General features: G+C 43.8%; 1 protein-coding gene across 1 annotated transcript in view; it reads right to left on the bottom strand.

The window, feature by feature from the left end:
- Positions 1-22,444, bottom strand: part of CACNA1C (calcium channel, voltage-dependent, L type, alpha 1C subunit) — a 629,866-nt gene that overhangs the window by 42,860 nt on the left and 564,562 nt on the right. The window contains 3 exon segments of the mRNA XM_015422869.1: positions 1,859-1,950; positions 19,393-19,458; positions 21,694-21,822. Coding sequence (XP_015278355.1) covers positions 1,859-1,950; positions 19,393-19,458; positions 21,694-21,822 — 287 coding nt within the window.

Genomic DNA, 22,444 nt, shown 5'->3' with positions numbered 1-22,444 from the left:
TTATTCGGTAGCTGAAAATTTCCTGAGTTAGCATTCGGCTTTAGGAATCCCTAAAAAAAAAGGTGGCAGCCAGACAAGCAGCTGTGGATCTTATTTTCATGGCAGTGCTTGATGATAGCCTTTATAGATTCTTTTTCTCTCGGCAAGAGCCCATGCCAGTTCTGCAAATGGAACGCTCTTGACCTTTCAGGAGAATATCATGTATATTAGCAAGATCTGTATCCAGATTCCTCTTCAAGTCAAACACAATACACACTAGTGGGCTGCTACAACTTTGTTAAACAGGAGGAAGTTATTCCAGATTCCTTCAGTCATGCAAGTGATCACAGATGCATGACTCCAAGGACAATAATTCACTGCCAGGAGTTGCCAATGTTTAGCCTGTGGACCTTTATTGACAAACCCAACAGCATAAATTGGGTGAAGATGGGAGCCAATCACCTGGTGCTCATGAGCTTCTGATTTTCAACCCATTAGCAGCATCAGTACTTCAAGTCCTATGATTTCTACAGTTGGGGGCTAATGAGAATTTTTGCCTCTATACTCTTAAACAGCAAACTGCTACATTGGCAACAATATTATCATCAGCACGGGGTGTGAATATCTAGATACTTTCATGGCAAGTGCTTTCTTTGGGGGATTTATTTGCTACATACAGGAACACACAGATTCCCAACTTGGAGGTTCCATGTAGTGCTACCAGCCCTCACCCTCTTCCTTTTGAGCCAGTCTGAGAAATCTCTCCCCGGTTCCTTTAATTTCAGATGCTGTTTCTTATATCAGTAACATCAGCCAAGGGAATTTCAGAATTGGGAGCTCTATCTGTCAGTGTATTTCACTAGGATAGGGTAATATTAAGAAATGAACCACCTTTGATTCCTCAAGTTCATTCTGTCGTTCAAAAGTGTTACTTCTGCCATCCTTCTGTCCTAAACCACAGCATCATCAGCAGAACAATTGGTACATCCTGGATGTTTGCAAAGCACTCACAATAACAACAGGTAGAGTCTTCACAGAAGACCAGACTCCTTGTTTATCATCTTTCCAAGGAAAGGAGGTTTCTAAATCCAGGATTGGAATTTCTAGAATGAGTGTATGGAGATTAAACATTTCTGTCTAACTCTTTTTCTTTGGTTCCTCTTCATCTGTCAAGTTTTTTCTCTTGCATGGTTCATGGTTTGTTATCTAGATTCCAGCTGTTAGAAATCAAACTGAGTGGAGATCTCTCTCCTCCCTCTGTCAGAAACTGGAAATTGGAAATTCGCTGTGTCTCCAGATCAGATTAGAGGATCCTCCATTAATCAGTAATGGTATCCCCAGCTGCCACCTGGACAGCCCCTCCAGGGCCGGGGCTGCTCCCTCCCCATCCCTCTCAGGGAACCCGACTACAAAAGGAGGTTGAGGCGGGGGGAGGGGCATGGCTCTGGCAGCTGCGATGGCTAGACCGAGAAGAAGAAGGCTGGATCTCCTTAGGGGAAGAGTCAGGACTGACTGGCCCAATGGCCAGTCTGCTGCAGGGTGGGATGAATATCAGAGAGGGGAATAAAGAGGGGGAGGAAGGCAAACCAAGGATGATGACCCAGGGGCTTATGAAGACTGGAGGCACTGTGTGTGAGGAGTGAGTGTCAGGAGGGGGCCCAGGCACTGAGAGAGAGAACGAGGCAGTGAGGGGCTGAACCCCAGATGGCACAGGACTCCGAAATAAGCCCAGGTAGGGGAGTGCGGCGTGAAGTAACGGCCGGCTATCCTAGAGGTCTGAGGTTTTGCTAACTGGCCCTCCCTCGAATTCCCACTCCTGAGACTCGCCCTTCCCCGTGGAGAGTTGCCGGGACGGACAGAGACGTGACACAAGGCTCACCTGAAAAGTAGCAGCACTGCTTGAGGGAAAGTCTGAAAGTTGTTGTTCCTGTTGATTTCTGTGGTATCATTCAAGGCAATTTTACCAAACACCTAGTCAAAGGAAGAAGAATGTTATGGGGGCAACAGTTAAGGAGAAAAAGAGAGAAAGATGTTTATGTACAGTAACAAATTTGAAAGAAGTTCCTTTGTTGCAAGTTGGGATTAAAAGTGGATTTTGATACTGATTTAGATGCTAAATTCAGTTGTTTCATTATGTATACATTTGGTTGATTTTCTGTATTTGATCTTCTACTTGACTTTTAGTTTCATAGATTCCGCACCTAAATACAATTCACTGTTTAAAAATTGTGAGTTTTTAAAACAAGATTACAATTTATTTATTTATTGGGATTTTTACCCCGCCCTCCCCGCAAAGTGAGCTCAGGGCGGCTTACAAGGGGCAAAGCCCATATAAAACATGGTAAAAGCAATAAAAACATTAGTAACAATTACAACAACAATAATACTCAATTAAAACAAGATGGTCCCCGGATGCCATGATGGTAAACAGACAGTTCTCCGGAGATGATGTTGTCTTATAGCCGATCCCAAGCAGTAAGTCCGGTGGTATCAGTCACACAAAAATTGTGGTAGATCTTCCCGGGCCATCCTTAACCCCAATGTTGTCCACATAATTGGTGGCGGTGGTAGTGGCGGCCCCTATGTGAAAGCCTGGCGGAAGAGCTCCGTTTTACAGGCCCTGCGGAACTGCATAAGGTCCCGCAGGGCCCTGATCTCCTTTGGGAGCTCGTTCCACTAGGTAGGGGCTGCCACCGAAAAGGACCTGGCCCTAGTCACAGCGAGCCTTGCCTCCCGGGGCCCTGGAACTACCAGGCGATGTTGTGCCCCGGACCGAAGTGCTCTTGGGGGTATAGGTGGGGAAAGGCAGTCCCTCAGGTAAGTCGGACCCTGGACATATAGGGCTTTAAAGGTAAGAACCAGCACTTTGAAATGGATTCGGTATGCTATTGGCAGCCAGTGCGGCGCTTTCAGCCCAGGCTGAACGCGTTCCCACTTGGGGAGACCCATCATCAGCCTGGCCGCCGCATTCTGCACTAGCTGCAGCTTCAGGATCTGCACCAAAGGCAGCCCCATGTAGAGAGCGTTACAATAGTCTAACCTTGAGGTGACCATCGCATGTATCACTGTAGCCAGATCATCACGGCCGAGGAAGGGAACCAACTGCCAAATCAGCCTAAGATGATAAAATGCCGATCTGGCAGTGGCTGCCACCTGGGCCTCCATAGTTAAGGAGGGATCCAGGAGCACTCCCAAACTCCTAACCTCCGACACTGGCACAAACGACGCCCCATCGAAGGTCGGGAGAGGGAGCCCCGACACCGGTCCGCTCCGACTCAAGCACAGGACCTCCGTCTTCGCTGGGTTTAGTTTCAGCTGGCTCAGCCTGAGCCACCCAGCCATGGCCTGTAGGGCCCGGTTCAGATCTTCTGAGTTGGAGCCCGACCGGCCACCCAACATCAGATAGAGCTGGGTATCATCAGCATATTGATGGCAACCCAGCCCAAACCTCCTGGCAATCTGGGTGAGGAGGCGCATGTAGATGTTAAACAACATTGGGGAAAGCACTGCCGGGACTGCTGTTCCCCTATCGCCACCCTCTGTTTTCGACCTTGGAGAAAAGAGGCAAGCCACTGAAGAGCGAGCCCCTGTATCCCCACGTCGGCGAGGCGGTGGGTCAGCAACTGGTGGTCAAGCTCGTCAACCGCGGCCGACAGATCTAACAACAACAGTGCCGCCACACAGCCTCGATCCAGATGCCTCCAAAGGTCGTCAGTAAGGGCAACCAGCACTGTCTCCGTTCCATGGCATGGGCGAAAGCTGGACTGGAATGGATCAAGAACAGAAGCGTCATCCAGAAAGCTCTGAAGCTGTGTCGCCACTGCTCTCTCAATCAATTTGCCCAAATAGGGCAAATTGGACACCGGCCGATAGTTGGCCAATCCAGCCGGGGCCAGAGATGTTTTTTTCAGGAGAGGATGGACCATCACCTCCTTGAGTGCCTCAGGGAACCGTCCCTCCAAGAGGGACTTGTTGATAATCTCCCTTATGGCACCTCGAAAACCCTCGTGGCCCACTTTAATGAGCCAGGAAGGGCACGGATCAGACGGCATGTGGTTGGACGCACAGATGCAAGCAGTCTATCAACTTCCTCCAGACTGAGCGGGTCAAAACATTCTAAACCCTGCAGAGACGCGCAAGGGGCCTCAAGTTCGCTCACTGTTTCAATTGTGGCAGGGAGGTCACAGTGGAGCGTCAGGACTTTATCTGCAAAATAGCTCGCAAAAGCCTCACAGCCAATATCCAATTCCCTACTGTTTTGTCTGCCATGAGGCAAAGCTGTCAAAGACTGAATTGTTCTAAATAATTGGGCTGGGTGTCAGCTCGCACACGCAATCCTGGCTGCATAGAACTCCCTCCTAGCACCCTTGACTGCCATCTCATAGGATCTCATAAATGTCCTATAAGATGTTCTTAATGCTTCGTCACAAGCATGCCGCCACCGTCTCTCTAGCCATCTTAGTTCTCATTTCATAAGCCGCAACCCCTGGGTATACCAAGGGGCCAGCCTAGAGCGAGAGCGCAGAGGGCGCCTCGGAGCGATCTCATCAATGGCTGTGGAGAGTCGGTCATACCAGTCCTCCACAAGCTCATCCAATGAGCTGCCTGGGGCATCAGATCCCGCAGAGCCATCTGAAGCTGAACAAGGTCCATTTGGTTTTGCGGGCGAGCTAAAATCTGCTCGCCGCCTTAACAGGGTTGGGGTGGGACATTCAGATGAGCCTTCAGGACAAAGTGGTCCGACCATGGTACTGCCGCTGCATTAATCTGGTCCACTGTAATCCCTGCCGCGAAGATCAAATCGAGCGTGTGCCCGGTCTGGTCCATGGGGATTGCTACAAATTGAGAGAGTCTCAGTGCCGCCATGGATGAAACCAGGTCCGCAGCCCGGCTGGAGGTCGTGTTATCGGCATGGACATTGAAGTCACCCAAGACCAAAAGCCTAGGGTGCTCCAGCGCCCAGCCTGTACAGCCTCCAGCAGGGATGGCAGGCTACTGGCCAGTGCGTTAGGCGGTCGGTACACTAGCCAGATTGCCAAACTCTCCACAGTCCCCAGCACAAAGCCGACACACTCCATGCCCGTGATCTCCAGCGGTGGGAGCGACCTGAAGGAGAAAGCCTCCCAAATGAAAATCGCCACACCTCCCCCCCGCCCCTTAGTCCACGATTGATGTAGGACCAAGAACCCGGGTGGGGCAAGCTGGGAGAGAGCTACCGTCTCCCCATCCCGCACCCAAGTCTCAGTCATGCACACCAGGTCCACCTGTTGTTCCATGACAAAGTCCCGAAGGACTGTCGTCTTATTATTGATGGATCTGGCATCACACAATACCAATGACGGAGAGGGGTACTTCATCCTAGCCCCACTGCTGGTTTACTTGCTAAGTCTGAGCAACAAATCAAGGGAATTTAGATTGGCAAGGAAGAAGAAATCCTTTTTCTTTATTTGACAGCTGTAGATACTATAACTCTTCAACATATTTGCAAAGAAGATGCATGTGAAACCAATTTACCCACGTTTCAGTTTAAATATGCAAAAGTGTTCTGATATTATTAAAGATTAATACACCCAACTTTTTCTGAGGAAAATGCATGAAATCAAAATCTGGAAATGGATCTACAGTCCTTAACAGTTCTAAATCAACTGAAGTCAGTGGGCTTAGAAAAACTGTTTAGGACTCCACCATTAAATCTGTCTCAGCGCCCCTTGAACACTCCCCTCCCATGTATCTTGGTTGAGATAAAAAAAACCTTGGTGATGTCAGAATCTTTGGTTGGGCGCTGCACATGTACTAGGATACAGAATATGCAGCTGGGAGCTTTGGTTGCTACCAACAATCTTCTGTGGAATTGATAGTACCATTTTTAAAAGGAGAGAAGTACTGGAATTTTCTACAAGACTTAGGGCAGGAAAATGGCATTTATATTGTTGTTCAAAGTTTGTTGCCTAATGAGCCCCCTGGAATTCTCCAGGCTCAGACTCCCCCACTCACTAGTTAATAATGACAGCCACAGCTGTTCTGAGGGGGCGCTGGGAGTTACCATTTCAGGAGGACAGATTAAATGCTCTGAGGCAGGCCATATTTTTCATCTCAGGAAACAAGAGTATGTGGCAAGCTTTCCACATGGGAAGATCTTTTTTGTCCTTTTAAACTCTCCATATAGCAGACAAAATGATGGGCAATGGCTAGGCTAAAATCAGCATTTATCTTCTCATCTGCAAACCAAAATGATTAGGAGTGGCAGAAATGTAGAAAATGACAAAAGGAGATTCCTTCTTTGGCTAAACCTTCTTTGGCTAAACCACCCATCGTTATCAATTTACATTTTTCTACCTGGCTACAAAAGTCTGCAAAGCTTAAATATTGTGATGCTTCATACCACAGAGGGCAGCTCTAACAGATCCTCCTTTTTTAGTTCAGCATGGTTTTTTAGCAGGGACCATTTCCGCACAAGTGCAAACCTCCGCATTGGCGTTCTTAAATAACTGAAGTTTGTAAAACTTTCCACACAACTTTTTGACTCCCCAGGAGTAGATCCTAATTTAGTGCCCTGCTAGCCTGCGATTCCCCCCCCCTTTTGATCTGAACTCAGTTTTCCAGTGAGGAATTCCCTATTTTGAATTTTGTTTCCCACTGCCCTTTTGTATCATCAGTATGATGTGTTCACCCCTCCGGGCACCCCCCCAACTCATGTTGCCCAGAGTAATTTGCTATTTTTTTAAAAAGTGTAATGTTGATTGTTATGATGTGATTTTTTTTCATTATAATATAGCAACACTATACGTTGGGACAAAACAGGCAGCGATGTTTCATGTAGCTTTCTCCATGCAATTACCTGTCCATGAAGTTCCTTTCCTTTCATTTTTTTTGGTGGGTAGGTTTTGATGCCACATGCTTGTATTGTTTCTGCATTCTCCCCCCCCTCTCTTCCCCTATAGATCCCAGTACATTTTCTTTCTTTTTTTTACAATGTTATGATTTTTATAACATTACTTCATCTGCAAAAAAGGAGGTTCTGTCGCTGACAAAGTACATGAGGACACATTTAGCGTGCTTCATAATTACTGAATAATAATAATAACAACAACAACAAAAATAATAATAATAAATAATAATCATCCAGTTCAATGATCACCAACCATTTTCTTAGTTGGTAACTAAGGAGAAGCAGGGGACCTTTGAAATGGCGGCAACCATGCTGTTCCCTGTGATACACCAGCCTTTTTTTTACAGTGTTATGATGTTATAACACTTCTGCATATGCACACAAAAAGGAGGTTCCGACGCTGATGAAGTAGGTGAAGACACACTGAACATGCTTCATAATTACTGAATAACACTGTTATGAATTGATATATCCAGTTACATGATCGCAAAAGGAATACTATTTTCATTAGGATTTTGTGGGAATCTTCGCCAGCCATTTCCTCAGTTAGTAACTAAGGAGGAGCAGGGGACCTTTGAAATGGCAGCAACCATGCTGTTCCCCACAATACATCCAGCCTTTTTTTTACAATGTTATGATGTTATAACATTACTGCATATGCAAAAAAAAGAAGCTTCCATTGCTGATGGACATGACATAGCCACACAATCTCTTTTTTAAAGGAAGTGTGGAACACATGAGGAGGATCAGGTCCAAATTCAAGAGAAAATCCCCCAAATAGCCCTTTTGCGGAAGAAGTGCCGCAAAGTTGGAGCATTGGCTGGGGAGTCAACTCGCTGGGAAACAGTAGCAGCACTGAGGTGCAGAAAAGGTCTAGGAAACTCTTATGCCATTGTCAGTTTTGTTGCATCCAAAATGATATAAAAATCCTGCTTCCAATAGATTTAAGCATATGTTTTAAATGTTGTTAAGGATACTCAATTAGCAAAATTTTAGTTTTCCACCAACAGTTGAGAGGCTGAGAAGGTAGGACTTTGTAAAACCAAAAAAAATAATAATAGTATAATGGATGTAACAACAACAAGAATAAAATACTTTTCATTTGGTGTGATGTACAGTTGCCTAAACTTCTCTTATTTATTTCTTCCTTCGTTATGACAAACAGGAAACATGAGTTGAGGTGGGGATAGCAAAATATGCCTTTTTCCAATTTAGGATGGTTTACCAGCTGTGGCTGTTCTTGGAAAACACTATAGAATCATAGAATCATAGAGCTGGAAGGAACCTCCAGGGTCTGGCCTTGCTCACAGATCAAGACTGGACTACTGTAACATGATTTATATGAAGGTTCCTTCATATAAAGTGGTTCAGAAGCTGCAACTGATGTAAAATGTGGCAGCCAGAATACGGAGAACACATGGGATTGCCAGCACCAGTGTTCCCTCTAAGCTGAGTTAGTGTGAGCCAGCTCACAGTTTTTTAGCCTCTGGCTCACACATTTTTGTCTTAGCTCAGGCAGGATGGCTCCAGAGCAAACTAATTTATGCAGTAGCCAAATCACCTGCTCACAACTTTAATGCCAGGAGATCAGAAAGTAGAATTTTTGCTCACAGGACTTCACAGCTTACAGGGAACATTGGCCAGCACCCGTCTGAATATGCCTTTAGCCCGACATCTTGTAGAGCTAGCCTTCTCTGTGGCTTGACTGTGCTATTTTCTACATTTGGGGGGGGGGAGGGCTGGTGGTGAACAAAGCAGCTCCCCAAAATTTAATGATTTTTGGCCATTTTTTTAGTGGTTTGTTGTTGCTGTTGTTTTTATTATTGTGTTTAAATTTCCAGGGCTTTAAAATTAGATTTGGATTAACTGTGAGACATTTTAACTGCTGCTGTCTTCTTGGTTTCTTTTATTCATTTCTTATTTTATTTTTGTTACCTTAGTTTTAAATGTTATTGTTAAATACTGGGTTCTGGATGCATTGCAGTGATCAGCTCTAGTTTATTTAGTGATTTCAGGAACACAACAAGGACACCCAGCAGGGTTTGAGCCTTGCTTATAAAGCATGCAAACACCACACCCCACACACATACACTCCCAAGGATAGGCTATTTACATTACACTGCTTATCTATAGGTCAATTCCAGGATCCTGGTCAGCTATTGTTCTTGGGGAGCAAGCTCACCCAGTTCAAGGTTTGCATTCAGGGATGGCTTAGGCTCAATACATAACGGGTTTTTTTTGTATTTCTAAAATATGTGCGTGTGTGTGTGTGTACCTGGAATTCATGGCAACCTCTGGTGACTGACCCCTATTAGGGGTTTGGAGGATATTCAGAGGGGTGGGCTGAATAAAGCCTCCCCCCGCCTCCCGCCTCTGATATTTCAAGGAGGTCTCCAATCCAAGTACTTGTCAGAGTCGACCTTGCTTCTGAGATCTGATGAGATTGGGCTTGCCTGGGCTATCCAAGTAATGGCATTTTACATGTTATTTTTGTTTAGTTTTTTTCTTCTTCACTAAGCTGCCCTGAATGCTTTTTATGATATTAATAATACGCACGCACACATACACATCCCTGAAGGGCCAACCAGCTGCTTTGTGATGGTGGTTAAGATTAAGGTTTGGATTAGGAAACTGTAATGGGGAAAGGATTAAGTACTCCGTTTCTTGGGACTACTTTCTTTATGCAGTTCAGGGATCCTCACACCTGTTTGAATTTTTTTGTTTAAAAAAGGCAGGAGATTCTGATTACAGTTCTCCTGCATCATGTCTAGTTTGTCCCTTCAGAAGTGACAAAGATGTACAATATTTTTTAATCTTAACCCCCTGTCATTTTTTAATTTCCCTCCTGATATATGGAAAAGAGTAAGAAGAAGAGTTGGTTTGTATACCTTGCTTTTCTTTACCCTAAGGGATTTCAAAGCGGCTCATAATTGCCTTCCCTTCCTCTCCCCACAACAGGCATCTTGTGAGGAAACTGGGGCTGAGAGAGTTCTGAGAGGACTGTGACTGGTCCAAGGTCACCCAGCAGGCTTTAGTGTTGTCAATGAAGCAGAAGTAGATGTTTTTTTGGTACTCCCTTGCTTTCTCCATAATCCAGCGAATGTTGGTAATTTGATCTCTAGTTCCTCTACCTCTTCGAGACCCAGCTTGTACTTCTGGCAGCTCTTTATCCATTTACTGTTGAAGCCTAGCTTGTAGGATCTTGAGCATGACCTTACTAGCAATAAGTGCAATTGTGTGATAGTTTGAACATTTCTTAGCATTGCCCTTCTTTGGAACTGGAATGTAAACTGACCTTTTCCAATCCTGTGGCCACTGTTGCGATTTCCAAATTTGCTGGCATATGGAGTGCAGCATTTAACAGCATCATCTTTTAAGACATTGAATAGCTCAGCTAGGATACCATCACTTCTGCTAGCTTTGTTGTGATGCTTTTTAAGGCCCATTTCACACTCCAGGATGTCTGGCTCGAGGTCAGTGATCACACCATCATGATTGTCAAGGACATTGTTGTCCTTCTTGTATAGTTCTTCTGTGTATTCTTGCCATCTCTTCCTAATCGCTTCTGCTTCTGTTAGGTCCCTACCGTTTTTGTCCTTTATCATGGCCAGCTTTGCACGGAACGTTCCCTTGATTTCTCCAGTTTTCTTTTTTTTTATGTCCCCGTAGGGGATTTTTTATTGCATTTTCTATAAACTACAACGAAATTAGGAAGGGAATCTATAATCTATAGGAGAAAGTAAAGAAAACCCACTAAAAACCCAAGAGATGGTGGTACATAATGCTTAACAAGTTAGCTTTTAACTCCATATTCAATTCAAGTCCATTGAATGTGGTCATCTAAAAATCAATTTAAACTAAGATAAAAATTTAAACACCACCGTTTCTGACTTCTTAAAAAGCAAAATAAGAAATAATTATAACAATACATTGTAAGAGATTTCAAAGTGCAATAACATCTCATTTTTTATACTTTTTCTTTCTCAAGTGATAGCTTGTCTTCGGGGCTGCTGCCCCCCCATTTAGAGTCTGAGTCCTCATCTGAAGATGCCACTGCTCCCTCTTCTTCACTTTTGTTGTTGCTATCCTCTTCCTCCACTTCTACTTCTCCTGCTGGACGACTGTGTTGATGCAAAAATTCACATGCCTTTTCAACAGAGTCATTTTTTCTTTCTTATCCATAAATTTAAAGATTGCGCCTTCGGGTACAATCCATCTGTAGGGGATGTTGTTCTTCTGTAGAAATAATACCAAGTCTCTATATTTTCTTCTTTTCGTTCTTATTTCAAACGAGATGTCCTTCAACACTTTTATTTCTTTGTCTTTGATTTCCAAGGTAGATCCATTTGATGCTTTAAGGATTTGATCTCTCACTTGTCTTCTGGAGAATCTTATTATAACTTCCCCTGGCAGATTATTCTTTCTTGTAAATTCAGGATACTATCAATAGATTGTATCAATTTCGCTTTGTAGTATATCCGTTTTTATAGGGCCTAATAGATCACACATAGTCTGTTTCAGATTCTCTCCCTTCTCTTCCGGAACACCTTGAAATCTTAAGACATAGCTTGCTCTCTCCATTTGCAGTTGTAACACATGAGACTCCTCCGTCAGTCTCTTTTTTTCCATCGCCTGCAGTTGTTTTTTAAGCTTCTTAGTATTGGCATCCACCTCTTTCACTTCTTGTTCAGTTTTTTCTGGGTTTTTTTGGTTATTTCAGTTAATTGGGTTTGCTGTGCATCGAAGTTGTGATGCAGTGCCATGACTTGTTCCAGCAGAGGGCACAATGCTTCCGTCAGCATCTTTTGCAGCTCTGTAGTTGTGTTCTGTCTAGGCACAGAACTTGCTGGGCTGGCAGTTCCGGCGAGAAGCTTAGGTTTCACTTGCTTATCTTTCTCATCCTTCCTCGTGGGCACCATGTTTGCGAAATTGTTTACTTTTTGTAAAAAGTTATCACGGTCTCTGGTACTCTTATATCAGCCTGGTAAGTTCTTAAATGCTTTTTATTTCAGTCCGTCTTGCTTCATTAGCCCACCCCCCTTTTTGTAATAGCTCAAAATTCACTTAGTTTAGCAGGGGAGAGTTCCCTCCCCCCCTCGCTTTCAAAGGGGAGGTTTTTGGCTCAATCTCCAGTGTTTTTCGCTTAAACGTTAACTCACATTTCAACGATAAATCCGCTTTCGTTTTCAATTCACTCGGCCATCAAATGCTTGTTCCGGTGTGCGATTTCTAATTCCCATTCGGGACGCTCCGCAGCGGGACCTTCGGAGCATGGAGAAGCCCACCTTTGCCGGCAGGGTCACCGGAGGAAGAGCTCTCTAGTGCCCCATGGCTGGGAGCCCAACACGAGGGCTCCGGGGGTGGTGTGGACAGTCGCGCCCCCTCCCCACTGCAGGCTCTGGCAGCCGTCTTCTGGAGCACCGGGAGAAAGCGGCCGCTATGGCGAATGCCGAAACCGGAAGTCCAATTTCTCCAGTTTTCTTGAAGAGGTCTCTAGTCTTTCCAATTTGACTGTTTTCCTCTATTACTTTGCATTGTTTATTCAGGAAAGCCTCCTTATCTCTCCTTGCTGTTCTCTGGAAATCTGTATTCAGTTGGGTAAATCGTTCCTTTTCACCTTTGCCTTTCACTTTCCTTCTTTCCTCTGCTATTTGTAAAGCCTCATCAGACAGCCAACTTGCTTTCTTGCGTTTCTTTTTCTTTGGGATGGTACTGACTGCTGTACATGTCATGAACCTCCGTTCATAATTCTTCAGGCACTCTGTCTATCAAATCTAGTCCTGTAAACCTATTCTTCACTGTATATTCATAAGGGATGTGATCTAGGTCAAATGTGAATGGCCTAGTGGTATTCCCAACTTTCTTCAGTTTAAACCTGAATTTTGCAATGGCTCATGATCTGAGCCACATTCAGCTCCAGGTCTTGTTTTTACTGACTGTATAGAGCTTTTCCACTGAACCCCATGGACACTAACAAAAGACTAAAAGATATGACGATGGAAGATGAGCCCCTCAAGTCAGAAGGTGTCCAATATGCTACTGGGGAAGAGCAGAGGGCAAGTACAAGTACCCCCAGAAAGAATGAAGCGGCTGAAGGACGCTCAGCTGTGGATATGTTTGATGGTGAAAGGAAAGTCTGATGCTGCAAAGAACAATACTGCATAGGAACCTGGAATGTAAGATCTATGAATCAAGGTACGTTGGATGTGGTCAAAGATGAGATGGCAAGTCTGAACATCGAGATCTTGGGAATCAGTGAACTAAAGTGGATGGAAATGGGCGAATTTAACTCAGAAGACCATTATATCTACTACTGTGGCCAAGAATCCTGTAGAAAAAAATGGTGTGGCCTTTATAGTCAACAAGAGAATGAGAAAGGCAGTAATGGGATACAATCTCAAAAATAATAGAATGATCTCGGTCAAAATCCAAGGCAAACCATTCAACATCGCAGTAATCTAAGTCTACACCCCAACTACTGACATAGAAGAGGCTGAAGTGGACTGGTTCAATGAAAACCTACAACACCTCCTAGAACCAACACCAAAAAAAGATGTCCTTATCATCATAGGGGACTGGAATGCTGAAGTAGGAAGTCAAAAGGTAACCGGTATAATGGACAAGTTTGGCCTTGGAGAACAAAATGAAGCCAGGCAAAGGCTAACAGAGATTTGTCAAGAGAACATGCTGGTCACAGTGAACACCTTCTTCCAAGTGGCAACTCTACATATGGACATCACTAGAAGGGCAACACCAAAATCAAATTGATTAAATCATTTGCAGTCAAAGATGGAGAAGCTTCATGTGGAGGAGTGGGGAATCAAACCCAGTCCTCCAGATTAGAGTCCACCACTCTTAACGACATCATGCTGGAAAAATGACCCCCCCCCCGCCAAAAAAAGGCAGTGTTCAGCATTTAACTGGAACAGTGTGTGTGGGTATCAACTACCATTTCCAGCTATCAAAAATATAAAAGGTGGCTGGCTGGTTCCATGCTAGTTGTTTCATCTGAAAATGTCACAATCCATTCTTTTTTAATGTACAATCCAAATGATGCCATGGTAAAGCCTGTTGCATTCCAGTGTTTTCTGTTGTTGTTTTTCCCAGACCTAATTTGTGGTGAACTTAAAACACAGTTGTGGTACCAGTCTGTACAGTGTGGACAGTTAATTGCTACGTCTTTTAAATCCTTATAGTTTCGTCAAACTGATTACTTTCTTTTCCCTGCTAGCTCTCTGTTTCAGGGAACTCATGAAAATGGTTAATTATCAGAATAACAGGTGGATTTTTTATTTTTTGCTTTGTAGCAAGCCAAGTTCTGATTTTTCTTTTAAAATAAGATTTATTATTATTAAAACAGGAAAGGAAAAAAGGTGGGGAGTGCAGTACCTTTGCTACAGGAGATTTAGATTAGACATATAGTAGTATCTTGTTCTTGAGGGCACATCTTGTCAGATTTCTGAAGGAAATATAGCACTACATTTTGTTGTGCTTGCATGATAATATACAAAAAGGACACTCTTGCCTCTCCTGGTATACTCCCCGAAGAGCATTACGCTCTGGGGAGAAGAATCTTCTGATCATCCCTGGCCTGAAAGACATCTGGCTGTCCTCAACCAGAACCAGGGATTTTTTGGCCTGGGTGCTGACCTGGCAGAATTCTTTGCTGAATAACATCCATGCCCTGCAGGACCTAGTCCAGTTCTGCAGGACCTGTAAGGCAGAAATGTTCCACCAGGCCTATGGGTGAGGACAGCAACGGTTTCCATTGAGCCTGCCTCTTCCCTTCTTTCCTCAGCCCCACCTGGTGAAGGATAAAAATTGGTTTCTTAGCACCATCTGTAATTGTAATTGGGATTGTTATTGAATTGTTTACTATTTTAATCGTTTTTAAATTTACTTGTAAATGTATTTACTAAAATGTTGTTCACCATTCCCTGAGCCCTACTTGCAGGGGAGGGCGGTCTACAAATCAAATATATAAATCTTATATGTATAAAAGCCCTAGCATATTGGCAGTTTCTGGCTCTCCCGTTGACTGTGCTGTGCACTCCATCAGCCATTGGCTCGTTAACTGCCACTCAAGAGTACTCGCGTGCCATTGGCTGGGTGCTGGGTCCGTTCCTCTCCCTTGCCCACTGCTGGCTTGGCCACTCTTCCTTATCTGAATAAACTGACAAAATGGCTGTCTCTCCTGATGAAGACACTTCTACTGCTGCTGTTTCACTCCTCTGCTTCTGGCTGGTTACTGAAATGGCTGTTCCCTGCTCAGGAAGAGGATTCTATTGCTGCCGCTTCTCTTGCTTGGCTCCTCCACAGTTGGCTGGCTACTGAGGTGAGCCACAAGCCGTCAAACTATTGTCTTCTCCTCTTGCTATGGGGCTTACTTTCCACTGAGTGGCTGTTACTAGGCAACCAAGTAAAAAGGCAGGAAGCCATTTCCAGGCCTACTTTGGCCTTTGTGGGGAACTCATTGGGGCCTGCCCTGATTTAGGTTGCCAGCTCCAAATTGGGAAATTCCTGGAGATTTTGTGATGGAGTCTATGGAAGCCTCAGCTGAATAGAATGGCATAAGAGTCCACCCTCCAAAGCAGTTATTTTTTCCAGGGGGAGAGAGATCTGTTGTCTGGAGTTCAGTTGTGATACCAGGTGATCTTCAGGCTCCACCTGGAGGTTGGCTACCCTAGGCCTGGCAGCGCCCTCTGGGTGACTTGATGACACCTGACTGCCATGACTTAACTTGGCCTGGCTGCTTGCTCCTGTTCACCAGCAGCAGTTCCCCTAGGACAGCCAGTGTGGCATAGCAGTTAGTGCTTTAGAGCAGGGTCTGCCAGACCCAGGTTCTTGCTGTGGAAGCCGAGTGGGTGATTTCAGACCAGTCACAGACTCAAAAGGGGGAGAGGAGAATGGTGTAAGCTGCTTTGGTCCCCACTGTGGAGAAAGACTGTACTTTTCCTCCTGCAGAACCATTGTTGCCAATCTCCAGGCGAGTACAAACGTGAGACCATGGGATAGGTTGTAAGTAAACAACCCCCCCACTAACACTGTATTAAGCTGAATGTAAACATAGATTTCAAGATCTTCAGTGTAAAACACTCCTCAAAACAGACTGAACAAGCAGAGAATTTTTTTTTTGACTGCTGCAGTATCTTGGGTGTGGAGCTGGCCTGTCAGAGCCACAATAGTTGATCAGATATTTGGAATAATTTACATCTACATCAAAGAAGGACAGTGTAAAGCCACTTTGAGCTGTATTATACAGAAGAACTTTGGGCACGAACAGTTTGGTTTATGAGGACACCTTAAATATTTGTATATTTTGTATTGGAATGTGTTTTGTAATTTGTACCATAATAGAAATGCTTAATAATAATTATTGAGTAGATTGCATAATAATATCACGGGTTTTTTGGGGTTTATTTACAATCTCCAAGTGAGGGCTGGAGATCACTCAGAACTACAACTGCTTGCCAGGTGGCAGAGATTAGTTCCCCTGGAGAAAATGGTGGACTCTGTGTCATTATACCCTGCTGAGGTGGCCCCGCCATGACATCCATTGTGATTTAGCAGTTAGTGCTTCAGAGCAGGGTCTGCCAGACCCAGGTCCTTGCTGTGGAAGCTGATTGGGTGATTTCAGACCACTCACAGACTTTCAGCCTAACCTACCTCACAGGGTTGTTGTGCAGATCAAAAGGGGGCAAGGCGAATGATATAAGCTGCTTTGATCCCCACTGTGGAGAAAGACTGTACTTTTCCTAGATAAAGGCTGCAGGGAGGGGGGAGGAGATGGAAAGCTGAAGTCAGAGGGGCAGATAAAGTTAGGTTGATGGTTGGCTGGGAAGGAGATAGGGTTGCCACCTCCAGGTTGGGAAATTCCTGAAGATTTGGGGGTGGAGCCTGGAGAGGGTGGGGTTTGAGGAGAGGTGGGACCTCAGACAGGTACAATGCCATAGACTCTACCCTCCAAACCAACCATTTCCTCCTGGGGAACCATTGTTGCCAATCTTTAGGTGAGGGCTGGAGATCACTCAGAATTACAACTGTTCTTCAGATGACAGATATCAGTTCCCCTGAAGAAAACGGTAGACTCTGTGTTATTATACCCTGCTGAGGTTGCCACAGCAAATTGATGCTGAGTGCCCAAGGCCAGGGCACCTGCCCAGAGCCTCTTTCTAGAGCTTGTTGTATTTATTTCCACAACGGGCCTTATTCCTAGTAAGTAAATAAAAGTTGTTGTGTGGAACTAACCTTTGTGTGTGATCATTTTCTTGGTAAAATAAATAAACTGCACTAAACAAGGTTATTGGGGAAAAGGGCAAAACCAGGTACAAGTGTAGCCTCTTTCTTTTCCACATATAAATGAATGGCTCTCATTTATTTCCATGTGGAAAAGAAAAACACTGCACTTGGATGGCAATGTTGTGCTGTGGAAAAAACTGTCCACCAGCTCTACAATGAGTAGCCAAGCCACCGCCACCAGAAACACCCCAGGTCCTTCTCTGCCTTCTAATGACAGCTATAGGTATATATGTGTATAGAATGAATTTTCAAAATTTTCTCTTCCTTAAAAACAACAGCAACAGCAGGAGCTAGACTGGGGATGAAACTCCTGCTATTCCATCTTGAACCTAGTTTCTGGAGTGAGAGAGAGAAGTGTTCCGCATTTCCACATGGCTAAGAGGTTGTGGGTGGAAACCATGGAAGAGCAGAATTGGAGAAGTCTGGCCCACCACTCCTTGTTTCATGTGTTGCAATGGATTCAGTGATGAAAAGGAGATCAGAGGAAATCTCTTTCCCCACTATTATTGAAATTGTTGCCATTGTGATAGGTGGCATGAGGTCAGGTCTGCTTCTCCACCAGGGGTATGAGTACGGGTGACATGGTGATGAATAGGGTTGGAGAAAGAACAGGATTTCTCCATCTCTCCACCCTTTGCCTGATTGTAATGCTTTGGTTAACAGTGTCATTCCCAATGTCTAATGTGCTATGTGAGAACTGATAATGTGCTGCAAGATATAAGTTGTGAAATAACTAAAGATCCTGTGAGGCTAAGAGGCTGCATGTTTTGGTATTGTGGACTTGCCTCTTTGCACTCAGCATCCATGGGGGGGGGGGAGGTTGGGTAAATGAATTATTTGATCACTGCTGTTTCTCACTCCACAGCAAATTCACCCATCATAAGAGGATGCAGACTGTTGCACCTCTTATCACTCACTACTTATCACTATTTTCAGACTGTCGCATCTCTTGATGTATGCTTCCAGTTTTAATTCTGCAAAGAAGTTGCTGTAATTCTTTCTCAGGTGATATGGTGCCATCTAAGTATCAGTGTGGCTGAGGACTGGCGAAAGCAATACCTCTGTGTGGAGGCAACTGAAGTGGCGAGGCAAAGGGTTTTTGCTCACCTTTCAGTAGTGACCATTCTGAAAGCAAAATGAAACAACTGCACTGCACCCAACAAAAGGAGAGATGGGGGGGGGTATGGCCTAACAGCTGGGTAACACGATTTAAATTAACGGAGTTACAAGAACAGCCTAGATGACAGAGTATGAAATACTTTTAAAATTATGGTATTGATTCTTATACACTAATGCGCAAGATAATAACAATTCATGCAGACAGCAAATAGATGATTTAAGAAAGTGTTGGGTGACTTATGCAAGTTGCATGGTATCAAATTGCCCAGTGGTTGCTGCCAGCCCTGGCCTCAATCAGTCCTCTCTCAGAGGTCAAAACAGTCCAGGAAAGGGCCTTGCCTTGTTCCCCCTGCCTTTCACTGACAGAAGCTAAGGCTTAAAGGCTGGCAATATTGTTGCCTAGCTACCCCTACAATGGCTACTGAGAGAACATTCTTTTCTTAAAGGTACAGGCAGGTACATTCTCAGCCTAACCTACCCCATGGGTTTAGAAGATGAAATGGAGGAAAGGAAAATGATGTAAGCTCCTTTGGGTGCTCATTGTGGAGAAAAACAGATAATAAAATAAATAATAAATAGCTGAAGATGGGAGGCAGATAAAAAGTAGGTTTATTGGTAGATGGGAAGAAGGAAGCAGGGAAAGGGGAAGATATGAAGGTTATCAGGAGGAGGGAAAGAGGAAATAATGTGGGGAGGGGCATACAGGGGAAAGTGAAGTGCCCCCACAAATCCTTGCAGGTTCTCCACTGCACAACTATGCTCAGTGGCCAGCACTATGGGTAGAGGCTGCCAGGAGGAGAGAAGCAGAGAAAGCTGAAGATGGTAATGGGAGGATGGCAGGTGGGTGGGAAGAAAAGGAAGCAGGAAAAGGGGAAAGACTATTGAGACTTTTGGGAAAGGGAAAATGAGCTGCCCCCTTCAAGTCCACATGGGTCCCCCAAATTGTAGTTAATATGAACAGATTCCTCACACAGAGATGTTAATATCTTTTCTAATGGCACCTCACATTATTTTTGCACAGCCTGAAGCTAACTGTGCCACTAGTTTCTGGGGATCCTCATATATATGTTTGCATAAGAAAACACTAAACTTGGGAAGACACTTACCTGCATCCCGATCACAGCATAGATAAAAAACAGCATCACTATTAAAAGAGCCACATAGGGGAGAGCCTGGAGGAAAACCAAAAATAGATCATGGTGCATCACTTCATAAGACAGTTGTGTATGTTGGAAGGGATTAGTCCCATTAGTTCCTATATTAATGAAAGAGAATGTGAGGAAGAAACAGAGGCTGTGATTGACCTTGCCTCTTACATGTGGCAAAGCAAATATACATCAATGTATTTATGCTTCTACTTTCAATCACATTTTGCCATGTCTGAAGGAAACATGCACATCTCATCCATGGAGAGGTGTGGCCCATGCCACTTCCCTTAGGAGATGTATGAGTTCCCTTTGGGACATCACAACACATAACAGAAAGTGAAACCATGGCTGCACTTCTGCTTCTTACCATGTTTAACAAGTACAAACAAGGAACTGTTGTCATGTATACATTTTGCCACTAGGTGCCTCTACCAATCCGTCTTTGATTTTGCCAGTCCAACCCAGGTGTCATCAAAGAAAGTCATACTGTTTCAATTCTATCATCACTAAGGCTTGCTTTATAGGTTTGTTTTTCTGACATGTATTAATATTTGTATCAGAAAAAGCAATGTGTGAAGTGACCCTTAGAGTGGGCTTAACATTCATAGAATTTGGATGGATATAAATAAACATGAGATAAAGTATAGTACCAGCTTATTTCAATTACAATAAACATATTAGCATCATCTTAATATCTTGTTGATGTGCTTGTGATTTCAAGGTTTTCTTTCACAATGATCAGCTGTATCACAACTTCAATCAACCTTCCCTGATTTAAAATTAAGTGTGCCTGACACTGTCTTTTATCAGCTCTCAGAAAACTAAAGTGGATTCCAAACATTTTTCTGTTCATTAACAGCAGTTATAACACATTTTTAAAATTAGAAATAAGCTGAAATTGTGATGCCTGTCCAGTGCAGGATTATGGAAACAAAGAATTTTGTTACAAGGTCATTCATTATTTTTAATATAACTTTTGGGGGAAACTGATTGTATTCACCCAGTTTTGTTTTGTTTTTGAGATTCAGTGCATCTCTGTCACCTAAATCCAATAAGTGATACTCTATGGTCACAATGTTTTGAACAAATTGCAAAAATGTAGCTTGCTGAAACCACAGTGCTAATAAACTTCTTCATTTTTTTAGTCATTCAGACAACCAAGTTTGACTGGTTTCCTATCACTGAATAACTGCAGAAAACATGTTATTTTCTATGAGTAATTTCTGTAAGCTTCTCTCTGACTGCTGGCTCCTGGTCATAATATTTGTTTATGATCTTGCACATAAGGCATGCATGTCTATATTATAAAGAATCAAAAAATAGGATAGAACTTAGGAGCTAGTGGCAAACTGACTCAGAAACAGGTGCAAGGACAATAGAGTTGGAAGGTGGTGGGGGAGACAGATACAAAGGTCTGGTATGCTAAGCACCTCAGGAGATCTGAGTTGGACAGCGGATTGCTTACTGAGCAATAGGCCTGAGTCTTATTTGGCATCTCTTTTGGGATCTCTTTTCAACCTTCTATCAGGTAATCCTGAAGATTGCTTTCTAAACTATTGCATTATTTTAGAAGAACAATTAACCATTGTTCCTTGCGTGCACTGTTGTCATCCATGGGGCATTTGGTTCTTGTGGCCATAGGCATGGCTTTAATCTTAATGCCCTGGTGTAAGTGATTTTAGCAGATGGTCAAATGTAAGGGATTGGACCTGTTGCTGTATCTGGACAGTCTACAGTGGCCAAAAACATTTACCTCCCCAGTGAGAGGAGACAGGCAGAAGGATGATCTGGGGTTGGGTGGGGGGAATAGTTCATCACCTTAATTTTAATATTAAAAACTGCAAATGTATGGCTGTGAAATATCTTGGAGAAATACAATAAAATCTCTGTTTTTCCCCTTAATGTGTTTATCTGAGATGGATTTGATTATCTTGATTCAGAATCCATTATTCAGAAGTTTGCACGGCTTGGGAATAGTGTATGTTCCAGAAATCAGCCTGTCCATTTTACAAAAACAGACATCTATTTATTTGAATTGGGCTTTTGAAATCCTCTTCCACCACCACCCTCATTCCCTAATCTTGGGCTACTGATGCATGGAAACCATTTTCACTGGGTGTGAGCCATTCAAGGATCATTGTAGATCCCTATATAAATGTGTAATTTATGCAGATCCCAACATAAATGTGAGGTGGCAAAAGCCCCAGCCTTGTCCTATGGCATAGCCACATAAAGAGGAATGGAAGAATGAAGGAATACCTGGAAGGACTTGATGAAGGTCCAAAGCAGCGTGCGGATGCCCTCCCCTCGGCTCAAGAGCTTCACCAGACGCATCACACGGAAGAGTCGGAAAAAGGTGATTGAGATGCGAGAGTTTTCCTCTGCGTTCTGGAACCCATTGGCACAGAGGGCAGTAGTTACAACAGCAGATGATGAACACAGACTCTGGGCCACAGAAAATGCTACTTCACAGGAAGAGCTCACTGCACTGTTCCCCTGCCTTATAGAATTTCTAATCTTCAACTAGCCTCAGAAGTTCAGATAGACGAATGCAGTACTTTCTTCCAGGACCATTCCCTAAACTATATTTTCTTTCCTAATTTCTCAGCAATTCTCCTTGGTTTTCCATGGGTGGTATCAAAGATTTTGTTTCTCCTAATCTTAACAAGAAATATTTGCCAAGAGCTTGATGGTTTGAGGCACATTTTTTCCTATGGCTATGGGTGAGGAGTCATAATTAACTGAGAGACAGAAGAAAGTTACTTTTGTTTGGAATTACTTGGTCTGAACTTCTGAAACTGCGCCTTAATGTAATCCAGTCACAAGTGTAAACAGTTATACACTGATGTGGGGTGTCCAAGGAGACCCTTTTGTCTATCCATTATTCTCCAACTGTTGTTTGGGCACAGTATAAAATGGAAGGAGAAAATAGCAAGGCACACATCAACTACAGTTTAGTACAATAGTACTTTGCCCTGATGCCATTCTGACTTCCAGTGGTTTGACTGCT

Source organism: Gekko japonicus, unplaced genomic scaffold (genome assembly GCF_001447785.1).
Source record: "Gekko japonicus isolate JY-2015 unplaced genomic scaffold, Gekko_japonicus_V1.1 scaffold34, whole genome shotgun sequence".
In the NCBI taxonomy this organism is placed as follows: Eukaryota; Metazoa; Chordata; class Lepidosauria; order Squamata; family Gekkonidae; genus Gekko; species Gekko japonicus.
This window is presented reverse-complemented; position numbering and strand designations above follow the sequence as displayed.